At 38.9% G+C, this 24,718-nt stretch overlaps 1 protein-coding gene across 4 annotated transcripts in view; it reads left to right on the top strand.

The window, feature by feature from the left end:
* The window catches only part of ASXL3 (ASXL transcriptional regulator 3), a 136,287-nt gene that overhangs the window by 37,859 nt on the left and 73,710 nt on the right, over window positions 1-24,718 (top strand). For all 4 annotated transcript variants that reach the window (XM_030011819.2, XM_030011817.1, XM_030011818.1 and 1 more), the window contains 2 exons: window positions 21,056-21,164; window positions 22,506-22,617. In XM_030011819.2, the coding sequence (XP_029867679.1) occupies window positions 21,056-21,164; window positions 22,506-22,617 (221 nt within the window). The remainder of the gene's footprint in view (window positions 1-21,055; window positions 21,165-22,505; window positions 22,618-24,718) is intronic.

Raw genomic sequence — 24,718 nt, 5'->3', positions numbered from 1 at the left:
GTGTGTAAATACACCTACAGACAAAAATTCACCTTTCTACACATACACATGCACTTACATGCATATAAAATTGTATATCACAAAATTATACTCAAATACATCCTTTGCTCAGTTATTTCAATAGCAAAGACTATGGGAAAGAGCTCAAAAGATTCCTAAGAACTGTTTTGCTGTTTGCCCTCAATAGCTGAAAGAGAGGACAAATTGATTTTTTTATTTTCCCCCCATTTCTTTTGGTTTTCATTTTATTTGTAATATGAAAAAAGGAAAATGGGATCTAGTAGCTCTACCACTGGAAGGTAGTACTTACTAAAGAAGAAACAAGCAAAAATAGCTAACTGAGTCACCCTATTTACCATCTTATAGCATCCATAGCTACTGCTGTATCTTTTATATGTTTCAATAAGCTTGCTTAAGATATGTTTATCTGCTATCAGGAATCTATCGAGATACACCATTCTGTACCTTTTTTCCTAAAAGAGCTTCACTTGCACGCTTTTATATTTCATTTACAAATAAAATAAAACAAGTGCGGGATCTCGACAATTATTATTTTCTCTTGCAAATGGCCCTCATTACTTGTTATTGCTTCCTTTCTTTTTCTTATGTTACCAATACACCTTGAGTTTTTGTTTTATAGACTGTTAAATACTTGAGGTAGCCGTTATCAAATATGGAATCATTGTGTCAAAAATAATATGTGTTCCCTATAATCATCACAAAGGAAAAAAACTATGACCTGTAAAGGACAGCAAGGAACTTTTTGAGAAGAAATCTTTAAGAATATATGACAAGCAGGAAGTTGTTGTTTTGTTCTGGTTTTTTTTTTTAAAGACTGCTTGCTTTCAGTCAGGGAATCTTTTCTAGGCCAGTGAAAATTAGGCAGTTTCAAACTGTATGTGTACTCTTAACTGTCTGTCCCCTTCATCCAAAACTAACACCACTAATCCCAATCCAACCGTTAACCTTTCTCTGTTTCTAGTAGTAGCTTAAGGATATTAATGTAAACAATTGCATCAAAATACCATTCAGTCAGAAGATGTACTGAACTGTATAAACTGAAGTAGTAGTGATACAAGATTATTTGTGCCCAGGTTTACAATCCAGGAATTCATTACCTGATTGGTACTGTCAATTGATTTAATATTATACTTACCATTTACTTCTTTATTAAAAATATTTAGACACAGTGATCGGGATGACTAACAGAAAACAATTTCTGGTTAAGACTGGATTTTGTTTGTGATACCACATTATGCTATGTTTCTTTGGCTCGCTCTTTGTATGTATGTGTGTCTCAGCCTCTACATTCAAAGGGACTTTATTAATGACTTCAGCAGAATCAAGCTTCCTTTCAGATGGAATGATGTACCTATCAAGAATGGCTAGTCTTAAACTTTTATTTTAATTATCAATGCTTTGTTTTTACAAATTACTTGATGGCTACTATTGTTATAATTTTAAAACATTGTCTGTGACATTTTGAAATTAGATTGACTTTTAGTTATAAGTTAAATAGAAACTTAAGTCTCTCTGTTCCAGACTTAATGAGCTGTCGTAAGTCAAAAAATAAGGACATCTACTAATAGTATGAATTGCAACAGCCGGATTAAGTTAAAACACAAAAATAAAAGTATCTGCTCAGTCCTTTGAGAGAAGGAAAGAACCTTTTGCTATGCTGTTTTGCCAAGTTAAACTCTCTTATGTACAACAAGTATAATTTAAACATTTCACATCCACCCAAATGTTTTAATTTGACCCAATACAATAAATCATATGTTGCTACATTTTTAAAGGTACAGGATGTACTGCAATTGCCTGTTCTGTATTTATTTTCAGGCTTTCCTTACAGGTTAGAGCTCTTAACAAAAACATTTTAAGGACATAATTGACACTTATTAGTCAACAAAGTTGTAGTAGTTACATTTATTTTAATGTAAAGTGTGAAAGTATCGTCTTGCTTGCAGAAGTATTTTTGTAGGAATAAATATTACTAGAAAAAAGTAATTTGCTTTTGGATCTAATCTTTATTTATTTGTGATTACTCCCAGCTTCCTTATTCTTTATATCAGTTTGATTTTTCTGCCGGTATTGCTGGTTGAGTAAATTAGTCTTTAAATACAAGAATATTGAGAAAAATCTTTTGTAAGGGAAGGAATGTTTCTTTTCATTCATTCATTCATTCTTTCACATGATACAATAGATTTAAGATTTTTTTTTTTTTTTTTTTTGTCAATTGAGTGTGAGCTGAAGATGTAGAAATAGGTCGTTCTCATATGTTCTAACTTCCTTTTTCTCTTTTTGGGTTGGATGCAATGTTTTGGATGCTAAAAATAAACATGACACTTTTGCATAATTATCCCAGAATTTGACATTTAGTTTCAAAATTCTAAATTCCTTCAGTGAGATGTCATGCCCTAATTGAAAACTGGGGAGAAGAAATAGAGAAAAAAAGCTGTGGAGATTTTCCTGAATTTTTGTGAGTGAGAAGAAGTAAGATATGGTACACTTCCTTTGTTTTGAATAGAAATTAACAAAAATAAAATGAAATGTAGTGATTTCAGTTGTTCTTGTTTCATAAAAAGGTTTACTATTATTTTATACTTCTGTTTTAAAAGAAGTATGATTCTTTTATCAGAATAGGATATTATAGGATGGAGAGAGAGGTGAGGGCAAGAAAGAGAAGAGAATGTGGGGAGAGCCAGAAAGAGAATGCGAAAGGGAGAAGAGAGAAGAAGAGATAGGGAGAGAAGATGGAGAACTAGAAAGGACAGAGGAAAGGGAAATGAAAGAAGAGAAGAAATGAGAGAAAGGAGAGAAAGAGAAAGAAAAGGAAAAGAGAGAAAGAAAAGAAGAGGTATACATGACAAGGTGCTGGCAGTGGGGGCTGCCGGGCGGCCTCTGTGAGGAGAGGCCGGACATGGACGGTTCCAGCCAGCTCCAGCGGACCCACCACAGGGCGCTGCTGAGCCCAGCAGCCAAGATGGTGGAGCCTCTCTGGTAACATATTTAAGAAAGGGCAAAACCAGCACTCAGGCAGAAGGGGAGGGTAAAAAAGAGAGCGTGAAACAGTAGTGTGAACACCAAGGTCAGTGAAGAAGGAGGGGGAGGAGGTGCTCCAGGCGCCGGAGCAGAGATTCCCCTGCAGCCTGTGGAGGACCACGCTGGAGCAGATACCCACACTACAGCACAGACTCCACGCTGGAACATTTGGATATTTCCTGAAGGAGCTGTTGCCCACGGAGAGCCCAGGCTGGAGCAGGCTCCTGGCAGGAACTGCAGCCCATGGAGAGCCCACAGTGGAGCTGACAAAAAGTGTGAGTAGGAAGCAGCGGCACAGAGGAGTTTTTGTGGACTGATTGTAACCTCCACATCCTTCAGCACTGCTCAGTGAGGGGGAGGTAGAGGAATCGGGAGTGAAGGAGGAAAGTTGAGTCTGGAATCAGGGAGCTGTTGTTTTAATTTTTTTGTCTTTGTTTCTCTCTACCCAAATCTATTTTAATTTGCAATAAATTAATTTGCCTCAAGTTGAGTCTGTTTTGCCTCTTGTCTTTATCTCAATCTACGAGCTTTTTCATCCCTTTTTTTCCCTGTGTCCTGTTGAGGAGGGGGATTAAGTGGCTGGGTGGGCATTTGGCTGCTGGCCAACGCTAGGCTACCACAAGAGGAAAGAAAGAGAAAGCAAGGGAGAGAAAGAGAGAGAGGAAGAAAAAAGGTAAGAGAAAGAAAAGAAAGAGAACGGAGAAGAAAAAAAGAGAGAAGGGAAAGAGAGGAGAAAGGAGAAGAAAAGAGAAAAGGGGAGTGGAAAAGAAGACAGAAAAAAAGGGAGGAAAAAACCAAAAAAAGGAAAGAGAGAAGAGGAAAGAAAGAAGAGAGGAAAGAAGAGACAAATATAGGGAAAGAAAAGAGAGAAGACAATGAAAAGTAAGAGAAAAAAGCAGAAAGGAAAGAACAGAGAGAACATGAGAGAAGGGAGAGGAGAACAAAGGGAAGAAGATAAAGAAGAGAGAAAAGGGGGAAAGAAGAAGAAAGAGAAATGAAAGGCAGGAGACCAAAAAGGAGAGAAAAAAGAAAAGGAGAAGAAGAAAAGAGAGAAGAGAAGAGAAAAAAAGGAAAAGAAAGAGAGAGGAAAGAACAGAAGAAAAGGAGACAGAAAGGAAAATGAGAGAAAAGAAAGAATAAAAAGGAAACAAGTCCAAGCAAGTCCACTGTGGTTGAGGAATCTAACTGAATGCTGTTAGCAGCAAAGTTAAAAATTTAACTGCCAGGAAGAACTTGTGTGTGTGGTACTGGCATGTGGTAACCGACACCCTGGAAATTACTTTCCATCAAGTAAAAACGTAAAATCCTTATATTAAAATAACTCAGCTTTGGTGGTTTCAGCATTGCCATTCAATGAATAGATACGTTCTTTCCAGGTAAAAAATTCCATAGAAATTTTAATAAGCATTAAAAACTTTCCTACTGATCTGGAAAATTGATTGCATTAAAAACTTTCTTACTGATTTGGAAAATGGATTACTTAGGCAGATGGATGGTGTGGCTGAAATGGCACAACGTAGCAAACTCCGGCAGGCCACCATGTTGGCATGTGTCAATTTTTAAGAATGGGCAAAGTTAATAAAACAATTTAATTAGGATAACTCAAACTTACTAAGATTTTTGCTAGTGAGAGTAAAGAAAGAAAAATAAATCACTTTTAAGTTCAGCATAGCAATTTGCTTTAATGCTGTCCTTTCTATCAGGGAGAAATATTATTTAATAAAGTAATCTCATATTACACGACAGTGTGGTAGCTCAACACTGAGTAACATATTAAAGATTTAAAGATTTCTGAAGTGAAAAAAGAAATCCATAATTCTCATAAAATATAAACAATAGTTTTAAACTCTACAGTAGTTAGTGAACTTTGCTCAACAATACTTGTTGATTATTTCCTTTAAATGGTTAAATATTGCCACAATTTAAGCCTTTTCTCTGAAATATGTTTACCTTTTAAAATTTAATTCTAATAGGTCTTAACAGCATGTGTTTTGCCTCTTGTATTTTCTTTTCATTACTAGGGGAAGGTGGAAGGACATGTCTGTACGTAAGCACCTATTCTCATTTTATAAATTGAGTTGCAATTGGTCTTAATGGCAACGACTGGAAAACCATGCTGAAATCACGTGAGAGCAGGGACTGACATTAGGCTTGAGTGGAAGAACGTGGTGGGGGGGTAGGGCTCCTTCAAGCTTGGTAATTCTGCTTTCCCTCAGCAGGGTGGTACCTCTGCCTCTCCCCTCCTCTGTGTCTTCTCATGCCAGATGTAGCAACCCAAGGGGTTACAGCTCAGGCGAGCCAGCTGCATCTGGCGTGTAGGTTCAGAAGAGGCGGGAGGGAGCATGTTGCTTTACTGACAAAAGGTGAAATACAGGCCTTGCTCTGAGGAGTCTGAAATGGGAACCAGTTGTGTCAGTCTGAGGCCATCCTTCTCCAGTTTCTGTAAAACAATATTGCAGCTGAAAGAATAATCCCACTCTCTCCAAGCTGCTTTTCCTGTTCTGGGCTGCCCACCTCCCTGGATGCTGGCACAAGCATTCACATGGCTATTTGGAGAAATAATCATGATTTAAAGAAAAAGGGGTGGGGGGGTGTTGCAGGGAGAACATGTCATGGAGGCAGGAATGTGTGGTCTGCCTTAGAGGGAAGCCACTCAAGCTTCTGCTTTGAATGCTAGAGCTGGCTGAAAGTGACATGAGCCCAGTATTAATCTTGGTGCAAACCTCGTTGGTGAAAGCAGAAACTACCCCATTGCCTTACATACAGGTACATAGATGCGCTATTGCTGGCATAACTGCAGGATGGTGTCTTGTCAGTGACACAGCTGTGGTAACAAAAGCCCCTGCTGTGGATGATAAGAAAGGCTGGAGATCTGCTAGTCAGCCAGGGGAGGAGCGTGGCTGGAAGCTGTGACTGCATCAGGATTACATTCCTGGTATAGCATGATAAAGTGGGAGTCCTACTCAGCCTTCTGAACTAGACCTGGCCCCTAGTGGTTTTCCAGCAATGATTTGTTCTGCCTTCTTTTCCCTTTTTCACTGTGCAACAGAGTTAACGAAGCCACTGTCAGATGCTGCTTGGGCTTCCTCTGTGAGTGGTGCAGCAGCTCAGAAGTCCTGTTGTTCTTTTGCAGTATATATTGTCACTCTTGCAGATCTCCAGCAGAGGCAGCTAATCAGAGACCTAGCAGTTGTAGTGGTTTCCAGGCTTCTTCAGGAAGCTTCAGGGAAAATCTGGGAGCTCCTGCTTCTGGGAACTTCAGTGGCTTGCTGCTGCAGGTTAGGGCCAGGAGGCATTTGCTTCCGTCAGCTCATACAGACAGCTTTTGTTGGCTGCTTGCTGGTTGTAGACTACCTATGTATTCTGTCTTCAGCTGACTGTTGATGAAGCAGTGTCAAGCAACTGTTTGATGAATGCTTGAGGAGTGGCTCTATAACTGGTGGGCATGAGTGCAGGTCCCAGAGCCCAGGAAACAGAGGGAGCTAAGAGACCTAGCAGTTTTCACAGCAGTTAGTACAAGAGGGACACAGTGGGGTGCAGAAAATTAGCTCAGGACAATGTGGGACTGCTTATAACTGTGCAGTGATGGTACTGATATGCTGTAGGGCGTGGTCACCAGCAACTGTTCCTGGCACATCAGAGGCCTTGGCCCAGAGAGAGCTCCAGTTCTTGGGCTGCACTCCCAGGTCTAGGACTCGCACTGGGTAGGGCTGTGGCTTCACCCACGGGAAGTGCACTCTGGTCAAGGTGCTGAGTTTCCAGGTGAAGGAGCTCTGGGAGGTGAGTGGACTATGCAGCATGAGAGGGAACAAACAGGAGATCAACAGGATCTTTACAGAGACAAGAACGCAGGCTCTGGGATGTGAAGTAGAGGCAGCTAGAGATTATAGTCAAACGAGCTGCAGATACAGACTCCTAAGATTGGGAAGTTGGAAATTTATTATTTCTGGCAGTAGAAGGGAGATTCTCTGCCTGCAGAGAAGGATAGGTGTAGTGCCCTGGAAGGAGGTGAGCAAGATTGTCAGGGGAGACATCAGAGCCAGCTGAGGCTCAGGCAAATGCGTACATGAAGAAGAAAAGGAGGGCCATAGTTATTTGAGACCATATCCTGACAGAGACAGAGGCACCCATCTGCCAACCTGGTGTACTTGCTATAGCTGAAGGTTTACTTCTTTTGGGGTGCTTGAATCACAAATGTTGCAGATGGACATATCTGAGGCTTGTCCAACCCTCAGACTTCACCCCTTGCTGTTCATCCATGCGGCTACCATGATATTACTGGGTTGAGCCCAAGTATATAAAAAATGACAGCAGAGCCCTGGGGGCAAGGGTGAAGAGCAGAAATGCCCAGGTGGTATTTTCCTCAGTCCTGCCAGTGAGGTGGAAATGCTCAGGTGGCAGAGGGCACATCCCTGAAGTCAAAGTGTAGCTGCATGGCTGGTGTCACGGGCAAAGCTATGGTCCCCTCTTTGAGGAATAAGGACTGCTGAACATGGACAGGATCCATGAGATGGAGTGTGGTAAGGGCATCTTTGCTGACAGTCTCAGTAACCTTTTCTGGAGGGCTTTGAAGTAGCTAATTAATGGGAGGGTTGCTGCAATTTGAAGAGAAGTGAAGGCATGGGGAACACTGAGAAAGTGTCTGGGGAACAAAATGAACCTTGCACGTTCCATACGCAGGCAGTATGACTGAGGTGTCCATTTCAAGTGCCTGTACACAAATGCGCAGAGCATGGGAAACAAGCCTAGGAGGAATTGCAAGTCTGTGCACACTTGCAGAGCTCCTTAGGGTTACAAAGGCATGGTGGGATAGTTCACACAGTGGAGTGCTGCCATGGATAGATGGATGGATACAGGCTGGCAAAGAGAGGCAGTACATGCAAAGGAGGGGTGGGAGTGTACAGTGCTTTCCCTTAGAATGGGTACTGAGCCTGTCAAGGACTTAAAAGAGAGATCAGAGGGCAGAACAACCTGAGTAATGTTGTGGTGGCATCTGCTGCAGACCATCTGGCCGAGAAGTAGATGAGGCCTTTAAGTAACTACTGGGGACCTTGCAATTATTACAGGCCGTGGTAGTCAGGGGGGATGCAAGCAAGCCAGGACATTCCTGAAGGTCAATTTCTTGATGCGGATGATTGACGAACCAACTAGGGGACATGCTGTCCTGGACTTGTTACACATGAACAAGGAAGAACTGATTGAAGGTGTGAAGGTTGATGACTGTCTTGGCCATGGCTGATTATCAGACTATGGACAAAAGGGCACAGGAAAACTCTTTTATCTTCCTTGGTGAATATGAATGGCCCAAGTGTGGCAGAAAGCCAATATGAATGCGCAAGGGCAAATCATGCCTGACCAGCCTCATCACCTTCTATGATCAGATGGCTGTTTCAGTGCAGGAGAGGAGAACAGTAGATGTTGTTTACATTGACTTTAGTAAGACCTTTGGCATAATTTCCCATAGTATCTTCACAGCCAAATTGGTGAGATAGGAACTCAGTAAGTGGATGATAAGGTGGATGGAAATTCATCTGGACTGCAGGGTCCAAAGTGTTTTGATCAAAGTTGTTAACTCCAGCTGGTGACCAGTTGCTAAGTGGTGTTGCTCAGGCATTGATACTGAGGCTGTTATTGTTGAATGTTGCTATTAAACACCTGGACAATGGGACAGAGTGCACACTCAGCAAGTTTGGAGATGATCTGGATGAACTGGAGGGAGTGGTTGGTACACTGAAAGACTGGGCTGCTGTTCAGAGGGATCAAGACAGAAAAGAATTGTGCTAACAGGAACCTCATGAAATTCAACAAAGGCAAGAGCAAACTCTTTCATCTGGGACATAGTAACCCATGCAGCAGTACAGGTTGGGGGCTAACAGGCTACAAATCAGCTTTGCAGAAAATGACCTGAGAGTCCTGATGATTAACAAGATAGATGTTAGTCCAGCAATGTGCCCTTGCAGCAAAGAAGGCCAAGCCCATACTGGGCTCTGTTAGCAGGAACGTGGCCAGCAGGTGAAGTGAATGGTTCCTTCCCCTTTCTTCAGCACGTGTGAGACCACATCTGGAGTACCATGTCCATTTTGGGGCCCCCTAATACAGGAAAGAGATTGATATACCAGAGTGAGTCCAGTGGAGGTTCACCAAGATGGCTGGAGGCTAGAGCCTATGATGTATGAGGAAAGGCTGGAGAGCTGGGCTTGTTCTCACAGGAGAAGAGAAGGCTCAGGGGGATCCCATTGCAGTCCACCGCTCACTAATGGGAGGGCATAGAGAAAACAGAGCCAGCCTTTTCTTGGAGGTTGCACAGTGACAGCATGAGAAGCAAAGAATGAGAGGCAACAGACACGAATTGGAACATGGAAAATTCTGATCTGATACTAAGAAAAAATATTTTCCTAGTGAGAGCAGTTAAGCACGGGAGGAGGTTGTCCAGAGAGGCCGTGAAGTCTCCATTCTTAGAGATTGCACAAAACTTGACTGGACAAGGCCCAGATCCAAGTGGCCCTGCTTTGAGCAGGAGGTTGGACTACATGACTTCTGGAAGTTCCCTCCAATGTAAATTAGGCTACAATTATATGCGTGTGTGAACCTTGGTGGAGCTGAATGTTCTTAAAAATAGCTGTAACTTGGGGTGGGGTGGTGGGGTGTATTTTTTATTTGCATTTGACTAACCAGTTATATCTCAATAACACACACAAGATATTCTTAAAGCACTACAGAGAAAGTTGTGGAGACTGGCCAATTAAAAAGCCAAATTAAACAAGAGAACTTGGGATAACTTCATAGAAGTCCCTTGTGTAGGATGATTAAATTTTAAAGGCCAAAAGGCATTTGGTGATTACTGACTATGTCTTGTTCAGCATAGTCACTTTACTTTCCACCTTAATTTTTTTTTTTTTTTTTTGAGGAGTAAGCTTCACCCAACTTGAAGCCAAGAATATTTGGAAGGGTGGGGTGTTTTTTTTCATTTTATACATTGCACATTTTGTGGCAATGTTTTTCTTGGGTTTAGTACATTTTTGATTGTAGCACAGTCATTACTTCATTTTTCTAAACATATGTATTTAAAACCCACAAGGGCCTGTGAAATCTGATACTAAAATAAGACATCATATATATCAAACCCATGGCTTCTTTAAGAAAGCCATTTTTTAACCTCTACTCCAGAGTTCCTTTCATGTGGCAGGAATTCATTTTCGTCCTTTCTTTATAATTTTGTTCTTCATGGTGATCATTGGTATTAGAGTAGAAAATGAAAATGTACTACTGCTTTTTAATGAAATAAGTTAAAACTATTAAAAGGAAATATTTTGTTAAAAGAGAAAAGAAAAAAACATATATTCTTGAATAGGAAGTAGCTGTCAGAGAGAACTGTGTTATTTGACCAGCATAAGAATTTGTTACACAAAGAAATCAAATAGTTTCTTTCAAGTGATGTTGAATGAGGAGGGTGTTCTCAGTCCAGAGGACACCTTAGCTGTCGTGACTCTCTCTGGCACATGCTGATTTCTTGTTCTTTTGGGATAATTTTCTTTCTGAAACATTTTTCTTTCAGGATGATTTCAAAAGGTATTCTTTAATCTTTGCCTGTGTCTTTCAAAAACACATTCAAAATGCCTTTTTTTTTGTTAGCATTGGTTTTTTCTTGTATTATTTGTACTACATCTAACAAAATGGTAAGGATTCAAACTACAGAGATGCATTTACTATATATCCTTTCTTTGAGGTTTTTCTTCACAAAGACAAAAACCCTGGGTTTTTCCCAGGTGTTAGGGAACACAGAAAAGTGTAAACATTCTCTATAACACTTGTATTCTCATTTCCTTTCTGGTCGAGGAATGCTTGTTGCCATATGTGAATATCATTTAAAGAGGTGTCATGTTGTTTCAAACATGCTTTTCAGAACATTCAAGATATTCAGGGAGACCTACTCAGAGGCATGGCTAACAAAGGGCAAGGGTAATCAGCAAAAATAATAAGTAGGGATATTTAAATTTCAGGAAAGCATCTTTGTATCTTTCTGTCTGCAGAGTATAATGTCACATTGGTATGATAAGTTTGTATGCTTTTTATTTTTTCTTCTCAAATTTACGTGCTATACTGCTAGCATCTTGTTTTCAAATACATTGTAAACCTAGAGTAAATTTGTATCTCCATAGGAATTTTTTCCTTCAAAACCATTTTTTTTTAAGAAAAAATATTTTCAGGGCAAAATCCATGGCAATAACTGTAAAATTCTATCCAGGAACATTTTTAAATTTTACACAGGTTCTAGAACTTTTGTATGTAAAGGCTTTCTTGTGAGAGAATTTTTTTTTTTTTTTTTTTTTTAAAGAAGCTGCCTCACTAGCTTAAGGAGTACTGAGATTTGTGATGAACTTTTGTTCCCTGGGCTTTTCATTTTATGGTTTTAGATGAGTCATAATAAAGCTGTGATTTCACCACAGATGAACTCCATTTGGTTTTTTTTTCTGCAACATTACTGTGGCTATTGTCACCAGGTTTGACACCAACAGAAGTTTTCCCAGGCTGCCAGCACCAGAAGATACAATACACTTTGCTCTAGATATCAAAAAGATTCTTTATCAGTGTTGTAGGGTACCAGCCATAGAGCGCTCAGCCTCTGGCCTCAGCCCATAGAGCGCTCTAAAGTTAAGGGTAGAAATGCTGAACTTGATTGAAATGTCTATCAAAGGCCATTGTACAGAGCAGAGGGCAGATCTGATGTGTTTTCAGTAGTCTTTACCTCAGATGAAAAAAAGACAGGTCAGATATACCATAGTACTGCAATACAACCTAAGTCTATGCCATTATTTGCAAAAGTAAGCCAAACTCTTAGCTCCTGAGAGGGAATTAGAATAAAAATTTATGCGTAGTCATGGATGAGCGCTTTGCTTTACCAAGAAACCTAAGTATCATCTTAGATTGTGTGGTCAGTTATCACTTGTGACTGACTGTGGGTGAATGCAACCAGTCTGGCAAACTCATAAACAAAGAAACAAACAACCTTTTCTTACCAGCATCCCCTGTCTTTTTGTCATGTTTGCCTTTAACTAGCAGTTTCATTCACTTGTCCACCTTGGTTTTTACATGATGGCATATGGCTAGAGGTTTATATTGTTTGTGCTTTATTGTGTATGCTAATGTCATGTAATCACTGCACACAATGACTGTATGTAGATGTAGAAAAGGCCCAGAGGGAGATTGGTTTCTGTAGGAGGATCCTACAAGTGGTCTTAAGGGTAGTGGCATAATCTCCAGTATTTGTTTGTTACGTATATCCTTTCACAGAAGACTTGCATAATCTTTGTGTGTCTCTCTGGGTGGCTGCTTGCCACTCCTCCAAGGAGAGACAGCGTTGTTTAATGCTTCAGAGGTGGTCTGATAAGAGAGGACACCTTTTAGTTCTGTGAAAGCAGCTTCACTTCTGACTCCTTCCCTGATTCCCAGGTTTGGTGAATTCAAAATGTAAAACCAGACTAGGTGAGTTTGTAAATGAGATTTTCTGCTGAGGAATGCATAAAATACTCTTTCATGATACCTGGCTTGAATTTAGTATCCATGTTGAATTTCTCTCCAGTATTGCTCCAGATTATTTCACATTTGAAGGACAATGAAAAGATTCAGTTTCTTGGTGATATATCAGACACTTTAGTCAACTGTGATTCCAGCTGCTTGTAACTCCCTCACAAGCTACAAAGGGCATGGTTCAAGTTCATTGCTATGTTCTTCTGCTTTAGATGTTTGGGATTCATTACTTTGGTTAACTTCAGTGAAAGCTGATAGGTAAGTTCTGCTAGCTTGTGAGACAGATGCAAGGTATCTATGATGGATATGTTATGTATTAGTATGTCTGTACTGGTCCTTATTTTTGCAATCATACTAATAATATTCTTGCCTCTATCTTAATCTGGTTTAGAAAAACAAGAAATCTATATAAGGGGTGAGTGTGAAGCAATGTTAGTAGTATATATAATGGGTCTTTTTCCCTATCATCTTCTGGGATTTGTTTGCAGTCTGTGAAACTATGGTCAAATCAGCTGTACTAGTCTGTCTTATTGCGTGATAGATGTGAGCCTTCTGGTTTACTTGGCCTGCTCAAGAACAGTAGCTGTGTTTGTGGTATTCGAAGGCTGAAAGTCAGGTATCCTGTTTGAAGCATAAGTAGGACCAGAGATGTAAAAATTTTCTTTAAGGTCCTGCCCAAATGAGAACAAAACTGATGTTAATTTTGGCTAACATGGATAAAATTGGTTAAAGATAAACTTAAAAAACCCCAACATATTTCTTTTAAGAAATTTTTAATCCTTTAAAATACATTTAAAGATCCAATTGGAAGAGCTTGTATTAGGAATAAACCTGAAATATAGTTTATTCAAACTGTATAAATAATATTCTGCCTGTATGCACTTCAGTTCCTATAAAACTTTAACAAACAACTGTTTAAGGCTTAAGACTTTTTTTTATTATGACTTTATTATTTAAGTGGTTAAGACTCCACAACATAAATAGTTTTGACAGTCACACTAACTGTAGGTATCAAGACTATTTTCTGTAGTTCTCATTAGTAGTCCCTTTAAAATTAAGAAGCTGATTGGAAGTTCAAAAAGTAAAATGCTTTTTTCTTGTTTCAATTTATGAATAAAAACTTTGTGCGAGAGACTGAGATTTACCAGCTCTACAGTTTTACTAGTCTTTATATAAAAATAGCAGATGGTTACCTAGCTACCTACTACCCACATACTAAAAGATAATGTTTTTATTGTTTAATAAATTGTCGGATATGTAATATTTTGAAAAGTCTCCCTTTTTTCTTTTTATGTCCAACACATCTAGTGTATTTTCAGTCAGCATTTAAAAGCCAATCTTTTAATCAAATTCCAGTTTCTTTCAAAAAATGACTTAACAGAAGTAAATACACTTGTAATGATTTAGTAAATAAGATGTCATTGCTATTTTAACATCAGAAAATATGACTTAGATTAATTTTTGTAAGTTAAGTTAGATAATTGCTGAATGCATTTATAGTCTCCCGATGAGCAAAAAGTAGTATTACATTAAGGCTCTACTTATTTGCTGATTGGGATATTTTAATCATTTCAAGCAATGAATGAATTAACCTTGTAATAGGAAACTAAATGGAAAAAACTGGAAAGCAAGATTTAAATTGATTGTTCAAATCAAGTTTTCTGTTTGATAATTTAAATTGGTTTAGTTTGGATTAACATGTTTAGTCCATGATTTTGCTGTCTGTTGAAAGAAGGATGACTCTGAATGAAATTTTACCTGGAACACGTACTCTGTGTTTAACATTGGATGAGAAAGCAAATACAATGCTTGTGGTCTTCCCGTGTGTATTGGGTTTGTGTGGCAAGGTTTTGGTATCGGGGGGCTAGAGGTGTGGCTTCTGTGAGAAGCTGCTAGAAGCTTCCCCCATGTCTGGCAGAGCCAATGCCAGCCGGCTCCAAGATGGACCTGCTGCTGGCCAAGGCCGAGCCCATCAGTGACAGTGGGAGTGCCTCTGGGAGACAGATTTAAGAAGGGGGGGAACCTGCTGTGGAGCAGCAGCTGGAGAAAGGAGTGAGAATATGTGAGAGCAACAGCCCTGCAGACACCCAGGCCAGTGAAGAAGGAGGGGCAGGAGGTGCTCCAGGCGCCGGAGCAGAGATTCCCCTGCAGCCCGTGGGGAAGACCATGGTGAGGCAGGCTGTCCCCCTGCAGCCCAGGGAGGTCCACGGTGGAGCAGATATCCACCTGTAGCCCAGGGAGGACCCCATGCCAGAGCAGGTGGGTGCCCAAAGGAGGCTGTGACCCTGTGGGAAGCCCACGCTGGAGCAGGCTCCTGGCAGGACCTGCAGACCCGTGCAGAGAGGAGCCCACGCTGGAACAGGTTTGCTGGCAGGACTTGTGACCCTGTGGGGGACCCACGCTGGAGCAGTCTGTGCCTGAAGGACTGCAGCCTGTGGAGTGGAGCCATGCTGGAGCAGTTCGTGAAGAACTGCAGCCTGTGGGAAGGACTCACATTGGAGAAGTTCATGGAGGACTGTCTCCTGTGGGAGGGACCCCACGCTGGAGCAGGAGAAGAGTGTGAGGAGTCCTGCCCCAGAGGAGGAAGGAGCGGCAAAGACGTGTGAAGAACTGACCGTAAACCCCCATTCCCCGTCCCCCTGTGCCGCTGAGGGGGGAGGTAGAGAAAATTGGGAGTGGAGTTGAGCCTGGGAAGAAGGGAGGGGTGGGGGGAAGGTGTTTTAAGAGTTGGTTTTATTTCTCATTATCCTACTTTGATTTGATTGGTAATAAATGAAACTAATTTCCCCAAGTCAAGTCTGTTTTGCCTGTGACAGTAATTGCTGAGTGATGTCTCCCTGCCCTTATCTCGACCCACGAGCCTTTTGTTATTTTTTTTCTCCCCTGTCCAGCTGAGAATGGGAGTGATATAGTAGCTTTGGTGGGCACCTGGCATCCAGCCAGGGCCAGCGCCCCACAGTGTGTAGGGATCTACAAAATAACCAGGCAGGACAGTGGAGACTTCATCATCATGTGACTTGATTTGTTTAGACTAACTTGAAGCTTTTATTTCTGAAACGTTTGTAGATGGTTGGCAGGAAATCTTGCACTCATCAGCATTGCTTTCAGCCATTTACTGTATGTTCTCTGCTTTCCTCTGACAAGGGAAGAATCCTGTGCCTGTACCATTTGAATATAGTAAAATGACTCGGGGGTTTTTTTGGTTTTCTGTTCGCTGGACCTCTCCTGGTTCTTCCTCCTGAGCCCAGGCTGGAAGAGCTTGCCTCGGCCCCGGCACTAATGGCTGCTGCCACACTGCCCCCTCAGTCAAGCATGGCTGTGGGGGGAGAGCAGCTTTAAAGTGGTCAGCGGCAGTTTACTTGTCATCTTGATATATAGGACAGCTATCTTCTTGTCTTGGTATTGCTGCTTAGGTTCCTGGTGTTTTTGTGTGTCTCTCCCAAGCCAGATCACAGGTACAATCTTGTAAGGCAAGTTCAGACATTTTGCTGGCACATGATAGCAAGACCACGGGCACATGGCTCCTTGAAGATTGTGGGAAAGCTGCTTCTTTGGCTTCATTGCACTGGGCATCCAGTGCTGCATGCATTGCTCTATGAAACACTTAAGCAAGCAGTGCACATCTAGACATCTAGTCAATTCTCCAGCATTTCTGGCTGCTGTGTGTGTTGGAAAAAGTATACTTAGGGTATATCGTTAACTTCAGGCTTGAACAAAATTTTGATTTATTAAAGAGATAAAGAATCCTAGGATACAGTGCTGGACACATGCTCAAGAGATCATTCAATACAAATGCTAACACTGGGACAGGTTCCAGTATATGTACCAGTAGGACTGGTATGTATTTGATCTTCTGGTGAAGGTCATTTTGCAAACTTCCCTTCTCTGTTCTGGTGTTGATTAAAACATCAATAGCTACAGCCACACTTTTCGACTGTCTGTGAACTTTCTTCCCCCAGTGGCCATGAAGAACATTTATCTCCATTGACTTCAACAACCTTTTACATTTTTCTGAAAAATTACAATTATGCCTTCTTTTACTTTCCTGTTTTCTGAACCACACAAACGTGTTTTCTACAGCCTTCCCTCATAAGTTTTATTTTCTTTATCTGTTATCACTCTTGTGTACTCCGAAACTGGTGTAACTTACATGCTTTATAAACATATTTTATTCTGTGTGACTTCATATCAGGTCTAGAAATTAATTCTGAAGTGTTTGGTTTTACTTTGTTTCCAGCAGTCAGTAAAAATGGTTGCTCCTTTGTGACTATTTTTGGATCTGTATAAAATGAGCAGATGATTTCAAGCAAATAAATACTGATCACACATACAATAGCTATGTGCTCCTCTTACAGCAGTCGTTGTTCAATTTGGGACCATATCAGGAACCTTGTAAGCTCTGGGAGGGGGCTATGCCATGTGCAGGGGGGCTGAGTGGCTGAAACGCTGCCTGCTGCAGGACCAGAGTTGCCTTGTCTGCATAGTGTCAGGAAACTTTCATTATCTGCCACACTATATTGTCTGGACAGGTTGGCTTTAGTCAACTTATTTTCCATATTTAAAACTTTTTTTTGCCAAGATCATAATTTTTTTCTCTTGGCAAACAGTCTAGCAAAGACCATTAGAATTAAAAGTATAACCACAGAAGTTTTCAGGGTCTTTCTGACAAAACTGTGTGTTTGAGAAGTTTACAATATAAAAATAAGTAGTGTTTTTACTGGTGTTTTTACAGGTTTTTGTAGGATTTTGGGGAGCGTGGCAGGGGAGAAAGTAACTGAAATCTGTACTTCCCCTACATGTTTTTGCAGGGCTTTGCGTGTAGAGACCGTGTAGTCCGGCATTTCGATTTAGGCAACACCGGCTGCATGACCAGTAGAGGGAGCCCAGAATCACAAAATATTGGAGATGTTTTTGACTGGGGGAGTTGGGGTGAGAAGCTTGCTTTGATGATATACAGGAAATTTGTTAATATGTTTGGAAGGATGTGCTGAATACTACCAACTTATAGTGATTCTGGAAAAGAGCATTTATGAAACTTTGAAATGCCTGATGTCTTTTAAATGATCAAATTGCATTAACAACTTTTATATTGGAAGGCTAATCAGTAATTTTTTTCTCTTTCCTATGTTGCTGGTTGTTGTAACTTCATATCACCTTTACAGAAAGTAAGTAACTTTTCACTTTTTAAATCTATTTGAAAGTGTGTGGGTGTGGGCATACTGCTTGTATGTATGTATAGATGTATATGTGTATAAAATAAACATATGAGCAGAAAATGATCAATCTTAAAGACATACTGCTACAGAGGGTGACTCCCATGTATGAATGACTTTTAGAATACCACAATGGTTTAAAGCTATCTCACCGAAAAGGTGATAAATAGTATGAAAGTTCTGCATCTGAAGGCTGCAAATGGTAAACATATTCCTTGTGTGTAGACTATGGCAACAAAACTTGCAGCATATTGGTTTAAAATATGTTACGGCTCTAAAAATTCACAGATATCAAGTTACAAAGTAGAATATTGTTGTATCCAATTTGATTTAACTGAATCAAAGTTGAACTGATTTGGAGTGTTTCAGGAACTCGGGTCAAACTGCCATTTTTGACATTCAAAGATACTCAGCCTTATATTTGGCAGTCCCTGGCTGCTGTATTAATACATGCCAGCAGCTCTAAGCAGAGCAAATATGTCTTCAGGCTACAGGAGAATTTAGAAAGCATGCGATAAGTAGTATGGATCCCTCAGAAACTCCTCTATGATTCAGACATCAGTCTGCATCGTGAGATCTTTGTTTGCTGCCTTTTCTTACCACAGTCCCATGTGCTGTGATAGCGTGTGTTGCAAGTGTTTCCAGCATCCCTTGTGGGTAATGTTTGGGAATTTTAGTAGAGTGTTTTAAGGATGCCTGTGCTGACAGAAGAATAGGCAAGTCATTGGTTAACATGGGTCAAAACAGCAGTGATAAAGGACACCATGGAGTGTCAGTTTGAGCTGCTAGCTCAAAATAAATCCCACCCCACAATGTCCAGATTATTATTTCATTTGCAACTTAAGTATTTGTGGTTTGTTTTGTGCTCATTATAGACATACCCAAGTCCAATTTTCAAGAAGAGAGGATATGGCCCTTTGGTTGCATGCCACATTATTTCGGAATTGTAGATATCTGTATGAAACAAACATAACAGTAGTTTAAGTACATCTTGGCTCAGTAGCTGATACGGATTTCTTTGTAAGTCAGAGAGTAGTTTCTATTGTCCACTTGCCAGTTGGCTAGACTTTGAAGATTAAGATATCTACTGCGAACACAGTAGTGGTCATGAGATATTGCCAAATCCTCTATTTTGGGTTCATTCATCTTGCATAATTTTAATTGGTTAATGATATCTAAAAATAAGTGTGGAGTCCAGAATATCTATATTGGAATAGAAGGCCACAAATTGTGCATACATGCACACAGTGTTTTGTTTCTTGTTGATATATTGAGTTTGTCTTCCGCTGCAGAGTCAGCAAGTTCTTCCTGTCTTGCAGAGAAAGTCTTAATCTGTGATAATGTTTCACTAAAAATATCCAACACTGTGAGAGTTGAAATTGCTTCACGTTATGTATGTTAACATATGGAAGAAATTACACAACTAGAACTGCTCTATTAAATGCTTTGTGTCTTTACTTGTCAAACATTAATACAATAAGGAAAATGTGTAAAGAGACGTATCCTACTTATTCCAAAATTTATTCCAAAACTGTTTTAAGTAATCATTAAACTCAATGAAATCTCTTAATGTTTTCTGTGCTACCACTAGCAGTATTGTTATATTTCTACCATATTTAGTTTTGTATTCTGTTATAGTATTATATAAAAAACAGATGTGGAATTAGTTTTATTTGCAGGGAAAAAAAAGGAACAACAAAAACTTGTCAGAGTTTTTGTATTGTATGATTATATTTAGAATACTTATAAAATAGATATCTGTTAAGTATCTGATGTGTTTATCAACAAGCAGCATTTTTACCTGTGCTTTTTGATTTTAGATGTAGTAATGTGATACATTAGGTGACCAATAGTATATAAATTATATTGGACAGGACTTCTTATCCTGAGGACACTTCATAGTTTAATTTTTACCGGAAGAGCAATTACCGCGTTATCCATCTTGCCATTAAATTAATACATGTACAGTAAAGATGAGTTTTGTTGTAACAAAACATGGAAATCAACACAAAGCATCATCATATGAAACATGACAATTTCAGTCCAGTTATATTTATAAAAAAGTATCAGTCATGCAATTTTCAACAAAGATTGGATGTTTTATAATATTGCATAATAAAGAACAGTAGTTTCTGGTGGACTTTTGAAGCCCTGTTCCTGGTTTATAGTTGAGTATATAATTAATCCTGAAATACTTAGCAACACACTTAATTTAATGCACAGGCATTGTTCCACTTAACCAAGTGGAATATATTTACGTGGCTAAAGATAAGCGTGCGTGCAGGCTAGGGACCCCAGGGAAGAAGCACAGTTTCAGATTCAGTCCCTGAGTACACCGTGTACATTAGTCAGTAAATGGGGACAAAGATGTGATAGTACATCTATAAATCTTGTACTTTAATTTTTAAATTAAAATGAAGTAAAACAATCTATGACTACCTCCTTCCCCATGATTTCTTAGATCAACTTTTCAGAATAGTGTAAGTGTAGCTAGAGTAGAAACATTTGCCTTCTTTTTCTGAGGTAAACATGCATATATTACAAAGACATCTCTGTACAAGTATTGCATCTCTTTTTTTCTTAATGTGTAGTGTTTCTTTTTAAATAGGCCTTTAACATGCATTCCATAGTGGTATTACAATTACTACCTTGAGTAGGTCAATCTTTTAATCTCTAAAACAATTCTAATTAGAAAAGATAGTGCTTCATAGAAGGTACAAATGTGCTTATATTTATGTATGGTATTGCATGCTGACCATGTTAAGCCAGAATAAGGCTTAACTATATATCACTTTTAATTTTAAATGTGTTCTTCCTGGGCTCTTTATTATTCTTTTGTTGCCTTTCATCCTATGGGATGCAGCTGCCCTTGAACTTCGTACTGTTTTGATCATTCATGTGCAGCAGCCACATTGTCTGTAACATTTTAAAAATGAGGCTTCATGGTGTTATTTACAAAGTAATTTCACATAAATATTTGGACTTTGGTTCTCTTAGAATGTGGAGCTGGTTGCTGTATGAAGAAAAGCATAATTATAATTCACAGACTTTTTGCCTCAAGCCTAGGGGACAGATGCATATGATTAAGTTTGAAACTGGCCTGTTATTGTAATGTAGATGTTTTCAGGGTTGAGAGAATTAAAAAAAAAAAAAAAAAAGGGAGGGGGGGACGCAAAAAAAAGCCAGGCAAGCATGAGTTTTAAAAAAAATAGACCGAGGGAATAGTTTTACAAGAGGCACTCAATCTTGAACTGCACAATTTTATTTTTCAGTGGAACCTCTCCATTAGCTTGCCTGAATGCAATGCTTCATACTAACACTCGTGTAGGTGATGGAACATTCTTCAAAATCCCTGGGAAGTCAGGACTCTACGCTCTCAAAGTAAGTTTAAATTTTGTATATGGAAAGTACATAGCGCTATTAATCCATTTTATGAATGTCTCAATAGATATAAAGGTAAACAGATTAGATTCTTTAGAGAGGAAATGACCTGATAGTCTTTCTAACTGTTTTCAGATGTCTTTTAAAAGGATTTATAATGAAAGTAAACATTGAATGTTTTATCCTAGAAAGCATATACATGTTCTTGAATTTGGCATATGGTATAAAAAACATGTAGCTTAGCTAAAATGCTGCTCTTTCAGAGTTGGTCACAGAAAGGCCTTTGTTTTATGAGCAGTGAGCTCAAAAGTATCACTGACTTTCTCATTAAGTAATTGTGTTAATGTTTGGTTTTTGAATAGTGCAAAATTATCTGCAAGTCTAATATAAATGAGCTTTTAATTTACAGGTTGCATCATTGCTTTTGAGAAGGAATATAATTACAGTGATAGTATTTTGCCTTTATGCTATTTCTATTCCTTTTCCTCTTTATTTTTCTTTTTTGGTATGTATATGATGGTTTCTGTGGGTGGAAATTTTTTCTTGCTGTACATGATCAAACTTAGAGGGGCTTCACAATAGGAGTGGAGGAATGTGAGGCAGAGGTGAGAAACGAGACAGTGAGATTATATGTTTGGCAGTCTAAAGGTAGTCAATTAAAATTTTTGGCTGGGGGAAGGATGTTTTGTAATTTATGACAGACTTACTTGATGTAAGGGTTTAAAAAATATAAAACTATATAGATTTGCCTGCTCCTGATAAGAAAAAATTCTGTATCTGAGATTGAACTAATAGTTTTCAGAAGCTCTATTTCCTAATTTAGTAAAACAAATGCTGTTGTTTTTCTTTAAATCGGGAGATATTCTTGGCACAAATCCAGGTATTCACAATCACTCCCATGCTTGTGAGCTCCAGGTTGCTTCAGCTATTTGAATTCAGGAAACAGGCAAAGGCAGAAAAAAAACATTAAAGGATTTGTGTTTTGCTGCAGTGTTGTGGACACTCAACTGGAAAACTAGGATTTTGAAGAGCCAAATAAGTCTGTTTCTGTTAAAGAAAAAAAAAGTGGAAGATCTTGCATTTTATTTGACGTTTTTTAAAAAAGAGTATGTTATGACTTCACAAAATAGCTTTTTTGCATTTGCTTTGCAAGTTGTTTCATGAAGGTCTGTTTTTATGTCTTTCTCTGAAGTAACTCACAAGCATATTTTATTTTATTCTGTTTTTTGAAATGTAAGCATGAGAGTACACTGCAGTAATCTATTTCTGGAGATGCAGCAGCATCATGATTGATTTTTTTTTCTTGTAAATTTTAGTTTTCTTTTTCTTTTTTAACTGTAGAAGGAAGAATCAACATGCCCTACTGATGGAACATTGGATTTAGGATGTGATTCTGAGTTAGATGGCACTGAAATGGCTGAGACGAACAATAATAATGGAGAAGAAAATGGTGGTAGGTGTTTTAAATTGAATATTAGAGGGCATATTTTGGGAAAAGAAAAAGTATTGTTTACTTAAGATTTTCATGGTGTGATTTCTAAACAGTATAAGTAATGTTTTGCACTCAGTGGAACTATTTTTGAGTGCCTCCCGCTCTTTTTTGGCCTTATAAAGAAATCAGGAACACCAAGTGCCTTTATTTGACTTAGATTTGTAAAAGACAATGAGTAGCGCAGTTGGGTGTGTTTTGAGTAGGTAATTTTTTGGCTTACAATTTTTTTGTTCTAGGCCCCCCAGCTAAAGAGTAATTTGCCTTACCAGGCTTCAGACTTGCAGTTGTCGGATAGACATCTCACTGATTTCAGAGTGGGCATGTGGGGTTGGTCCCTCAGTAGAGTTCTGGGCACGGAACAAAGGTTTGTAGTTTTTTTGTTTCAGGCAGAGATTCTCCTGGGTGTCATGTTGACATAAAGACATGTTGAAATATCAAATCCTGTGCATTTTTTTTCTCTGAGGTAATGACAAACTGAAACATTGCAAGAACTTGAAAATGCCAACCTTAGAAATATTTTTTCTTTTTGAGAGGTAATAATTGCTCATAAAGAAAACACAGTTCTTCAGTCACCTAAAATTACTTGCAAGTAATAGAAAAGAATATTTTTCTTATTAAAACTACACTCATGTAATGCTTATAAAGTGAATGCTTTATACAAAGATCAAGCTTACCAGGACCTCTGAAATAAACCTTTCCTTGATCAGTTCTTCTCTTTTGCTGCTCCCTCACAACCTGTCCCACTGCTGGACTGCAGCCTACTGTTTTGGCTCGCTTCATATATGATGAGACGGTGTCCTGTTTACAACTAGGACATGAAAAGGCTCAGCTCATGTTGTTGTTCTGCTGCAGACTTCCTTTTTGATCTTGAGCAACTTACTTAGCTTCCATGCTGCACCTGTACAGGACCAATACTGCTATTTCAGCACTGCTCGCTAGAAGCATTGAAAAATCACACAATGCTCAGTGATAGGAGTAACAGAACTACCCAAGACAGGTTGTTGTGGATCTAGTAGTGAAATTTTGAAGCTTAGTGAAAAAATAAAAGTCAAGAATTATTAAATGACTCTGCTTCTTCATTTTCTTTGATATATTGTGTAAGTTAACAGACTCTGCATGTGCAGTGGTTTTATGCTTATGTAGTATATACTGCATGTATAAGTGAACATACGTATTTGTAGTTCTTCAGCAATTCCTGTCTGATACTCAGACAATTTATTGGTGTACACTTCCCTAAGTTGCAGGAAGAATACAGCAGTGAAAAGCAGTGTAAATACAGTTACAGATAGGAAAGCAAAAGTTGATGTTACTTGTTATAAACAAATAAAAATCATGACAAAAACCTAACCATTATTTAGGAGTGGTAGGATGTAAATAAGGATGCCAGAATGCCAGAAGTAGAAAATTGCTGGGTTTTAACTGGGAGGAGGCTGCATACCATTTTCACAGTTTACAGTAATAAAAATAATTCTAGCACTTGTGGTGACATAAAAACACAGCTGCTAAAATTAACATTTTAAAATATTTGGGGTGGAGCAGTAAATTACACCTGGGTTGTTTTTAAAGCTAAGAACTTTCCCTCATGTTTCATCTTTAACAAATCTTGGAAAACTGTGATATATTTAACTTTTTGAAAAGAAGACATTTTAAATTTTTTTATGTCGTGCAGTGGATGTATTTAAAAAGAGTAGATGGGATGGCAATAGTGAGTCTATATTGCATGTAGAAAGGCTGATGCTAGATGTGATCAATAAGGAATTGAAGACAGCATATCTTGTATCAGTCAGCTGATACAGAACACAGTTGTGTCAAACATGTTTGATAATAGCTTTTCTTGAGACCAAAAGTTTTGTTGTTAAAGGTATCTATTGATATATATGTAGAATTCTGTAAGTGATTTCATTTACAGTGTAGAATGCTTGGCTTAAAAACAGGACCATGCCCAAGAAATGCAGCCAGTTTTAAGTGGATTGAAAATTACAAATTATTAGATCTGCAAAGGTGTAGGAATCACCATCCACAGTAGGTATTTTTGCTGTTCTCTTGAGGATGTGATTTGACC

Source organism: Aquila chrysaetos, chromosome 4 (assembly GCF_900496995.4).
Source record: "Aquila chrysaetos chrysaetos chromosome 4, bAquChr1.4, whole genome shotgun sequence".
Classification (NCBI taxonomy): domain Eukaryota; kingdom Metazoa; phylum Chordata; class Aves; order Accipitriformes; family Accipitridae; genus Aquila; species Aquila chrysaetos.
Note: the sequence above shows the minus strand (reverse complement) of the source record. Positions and strands in the feature narration are given on the sequence as shown.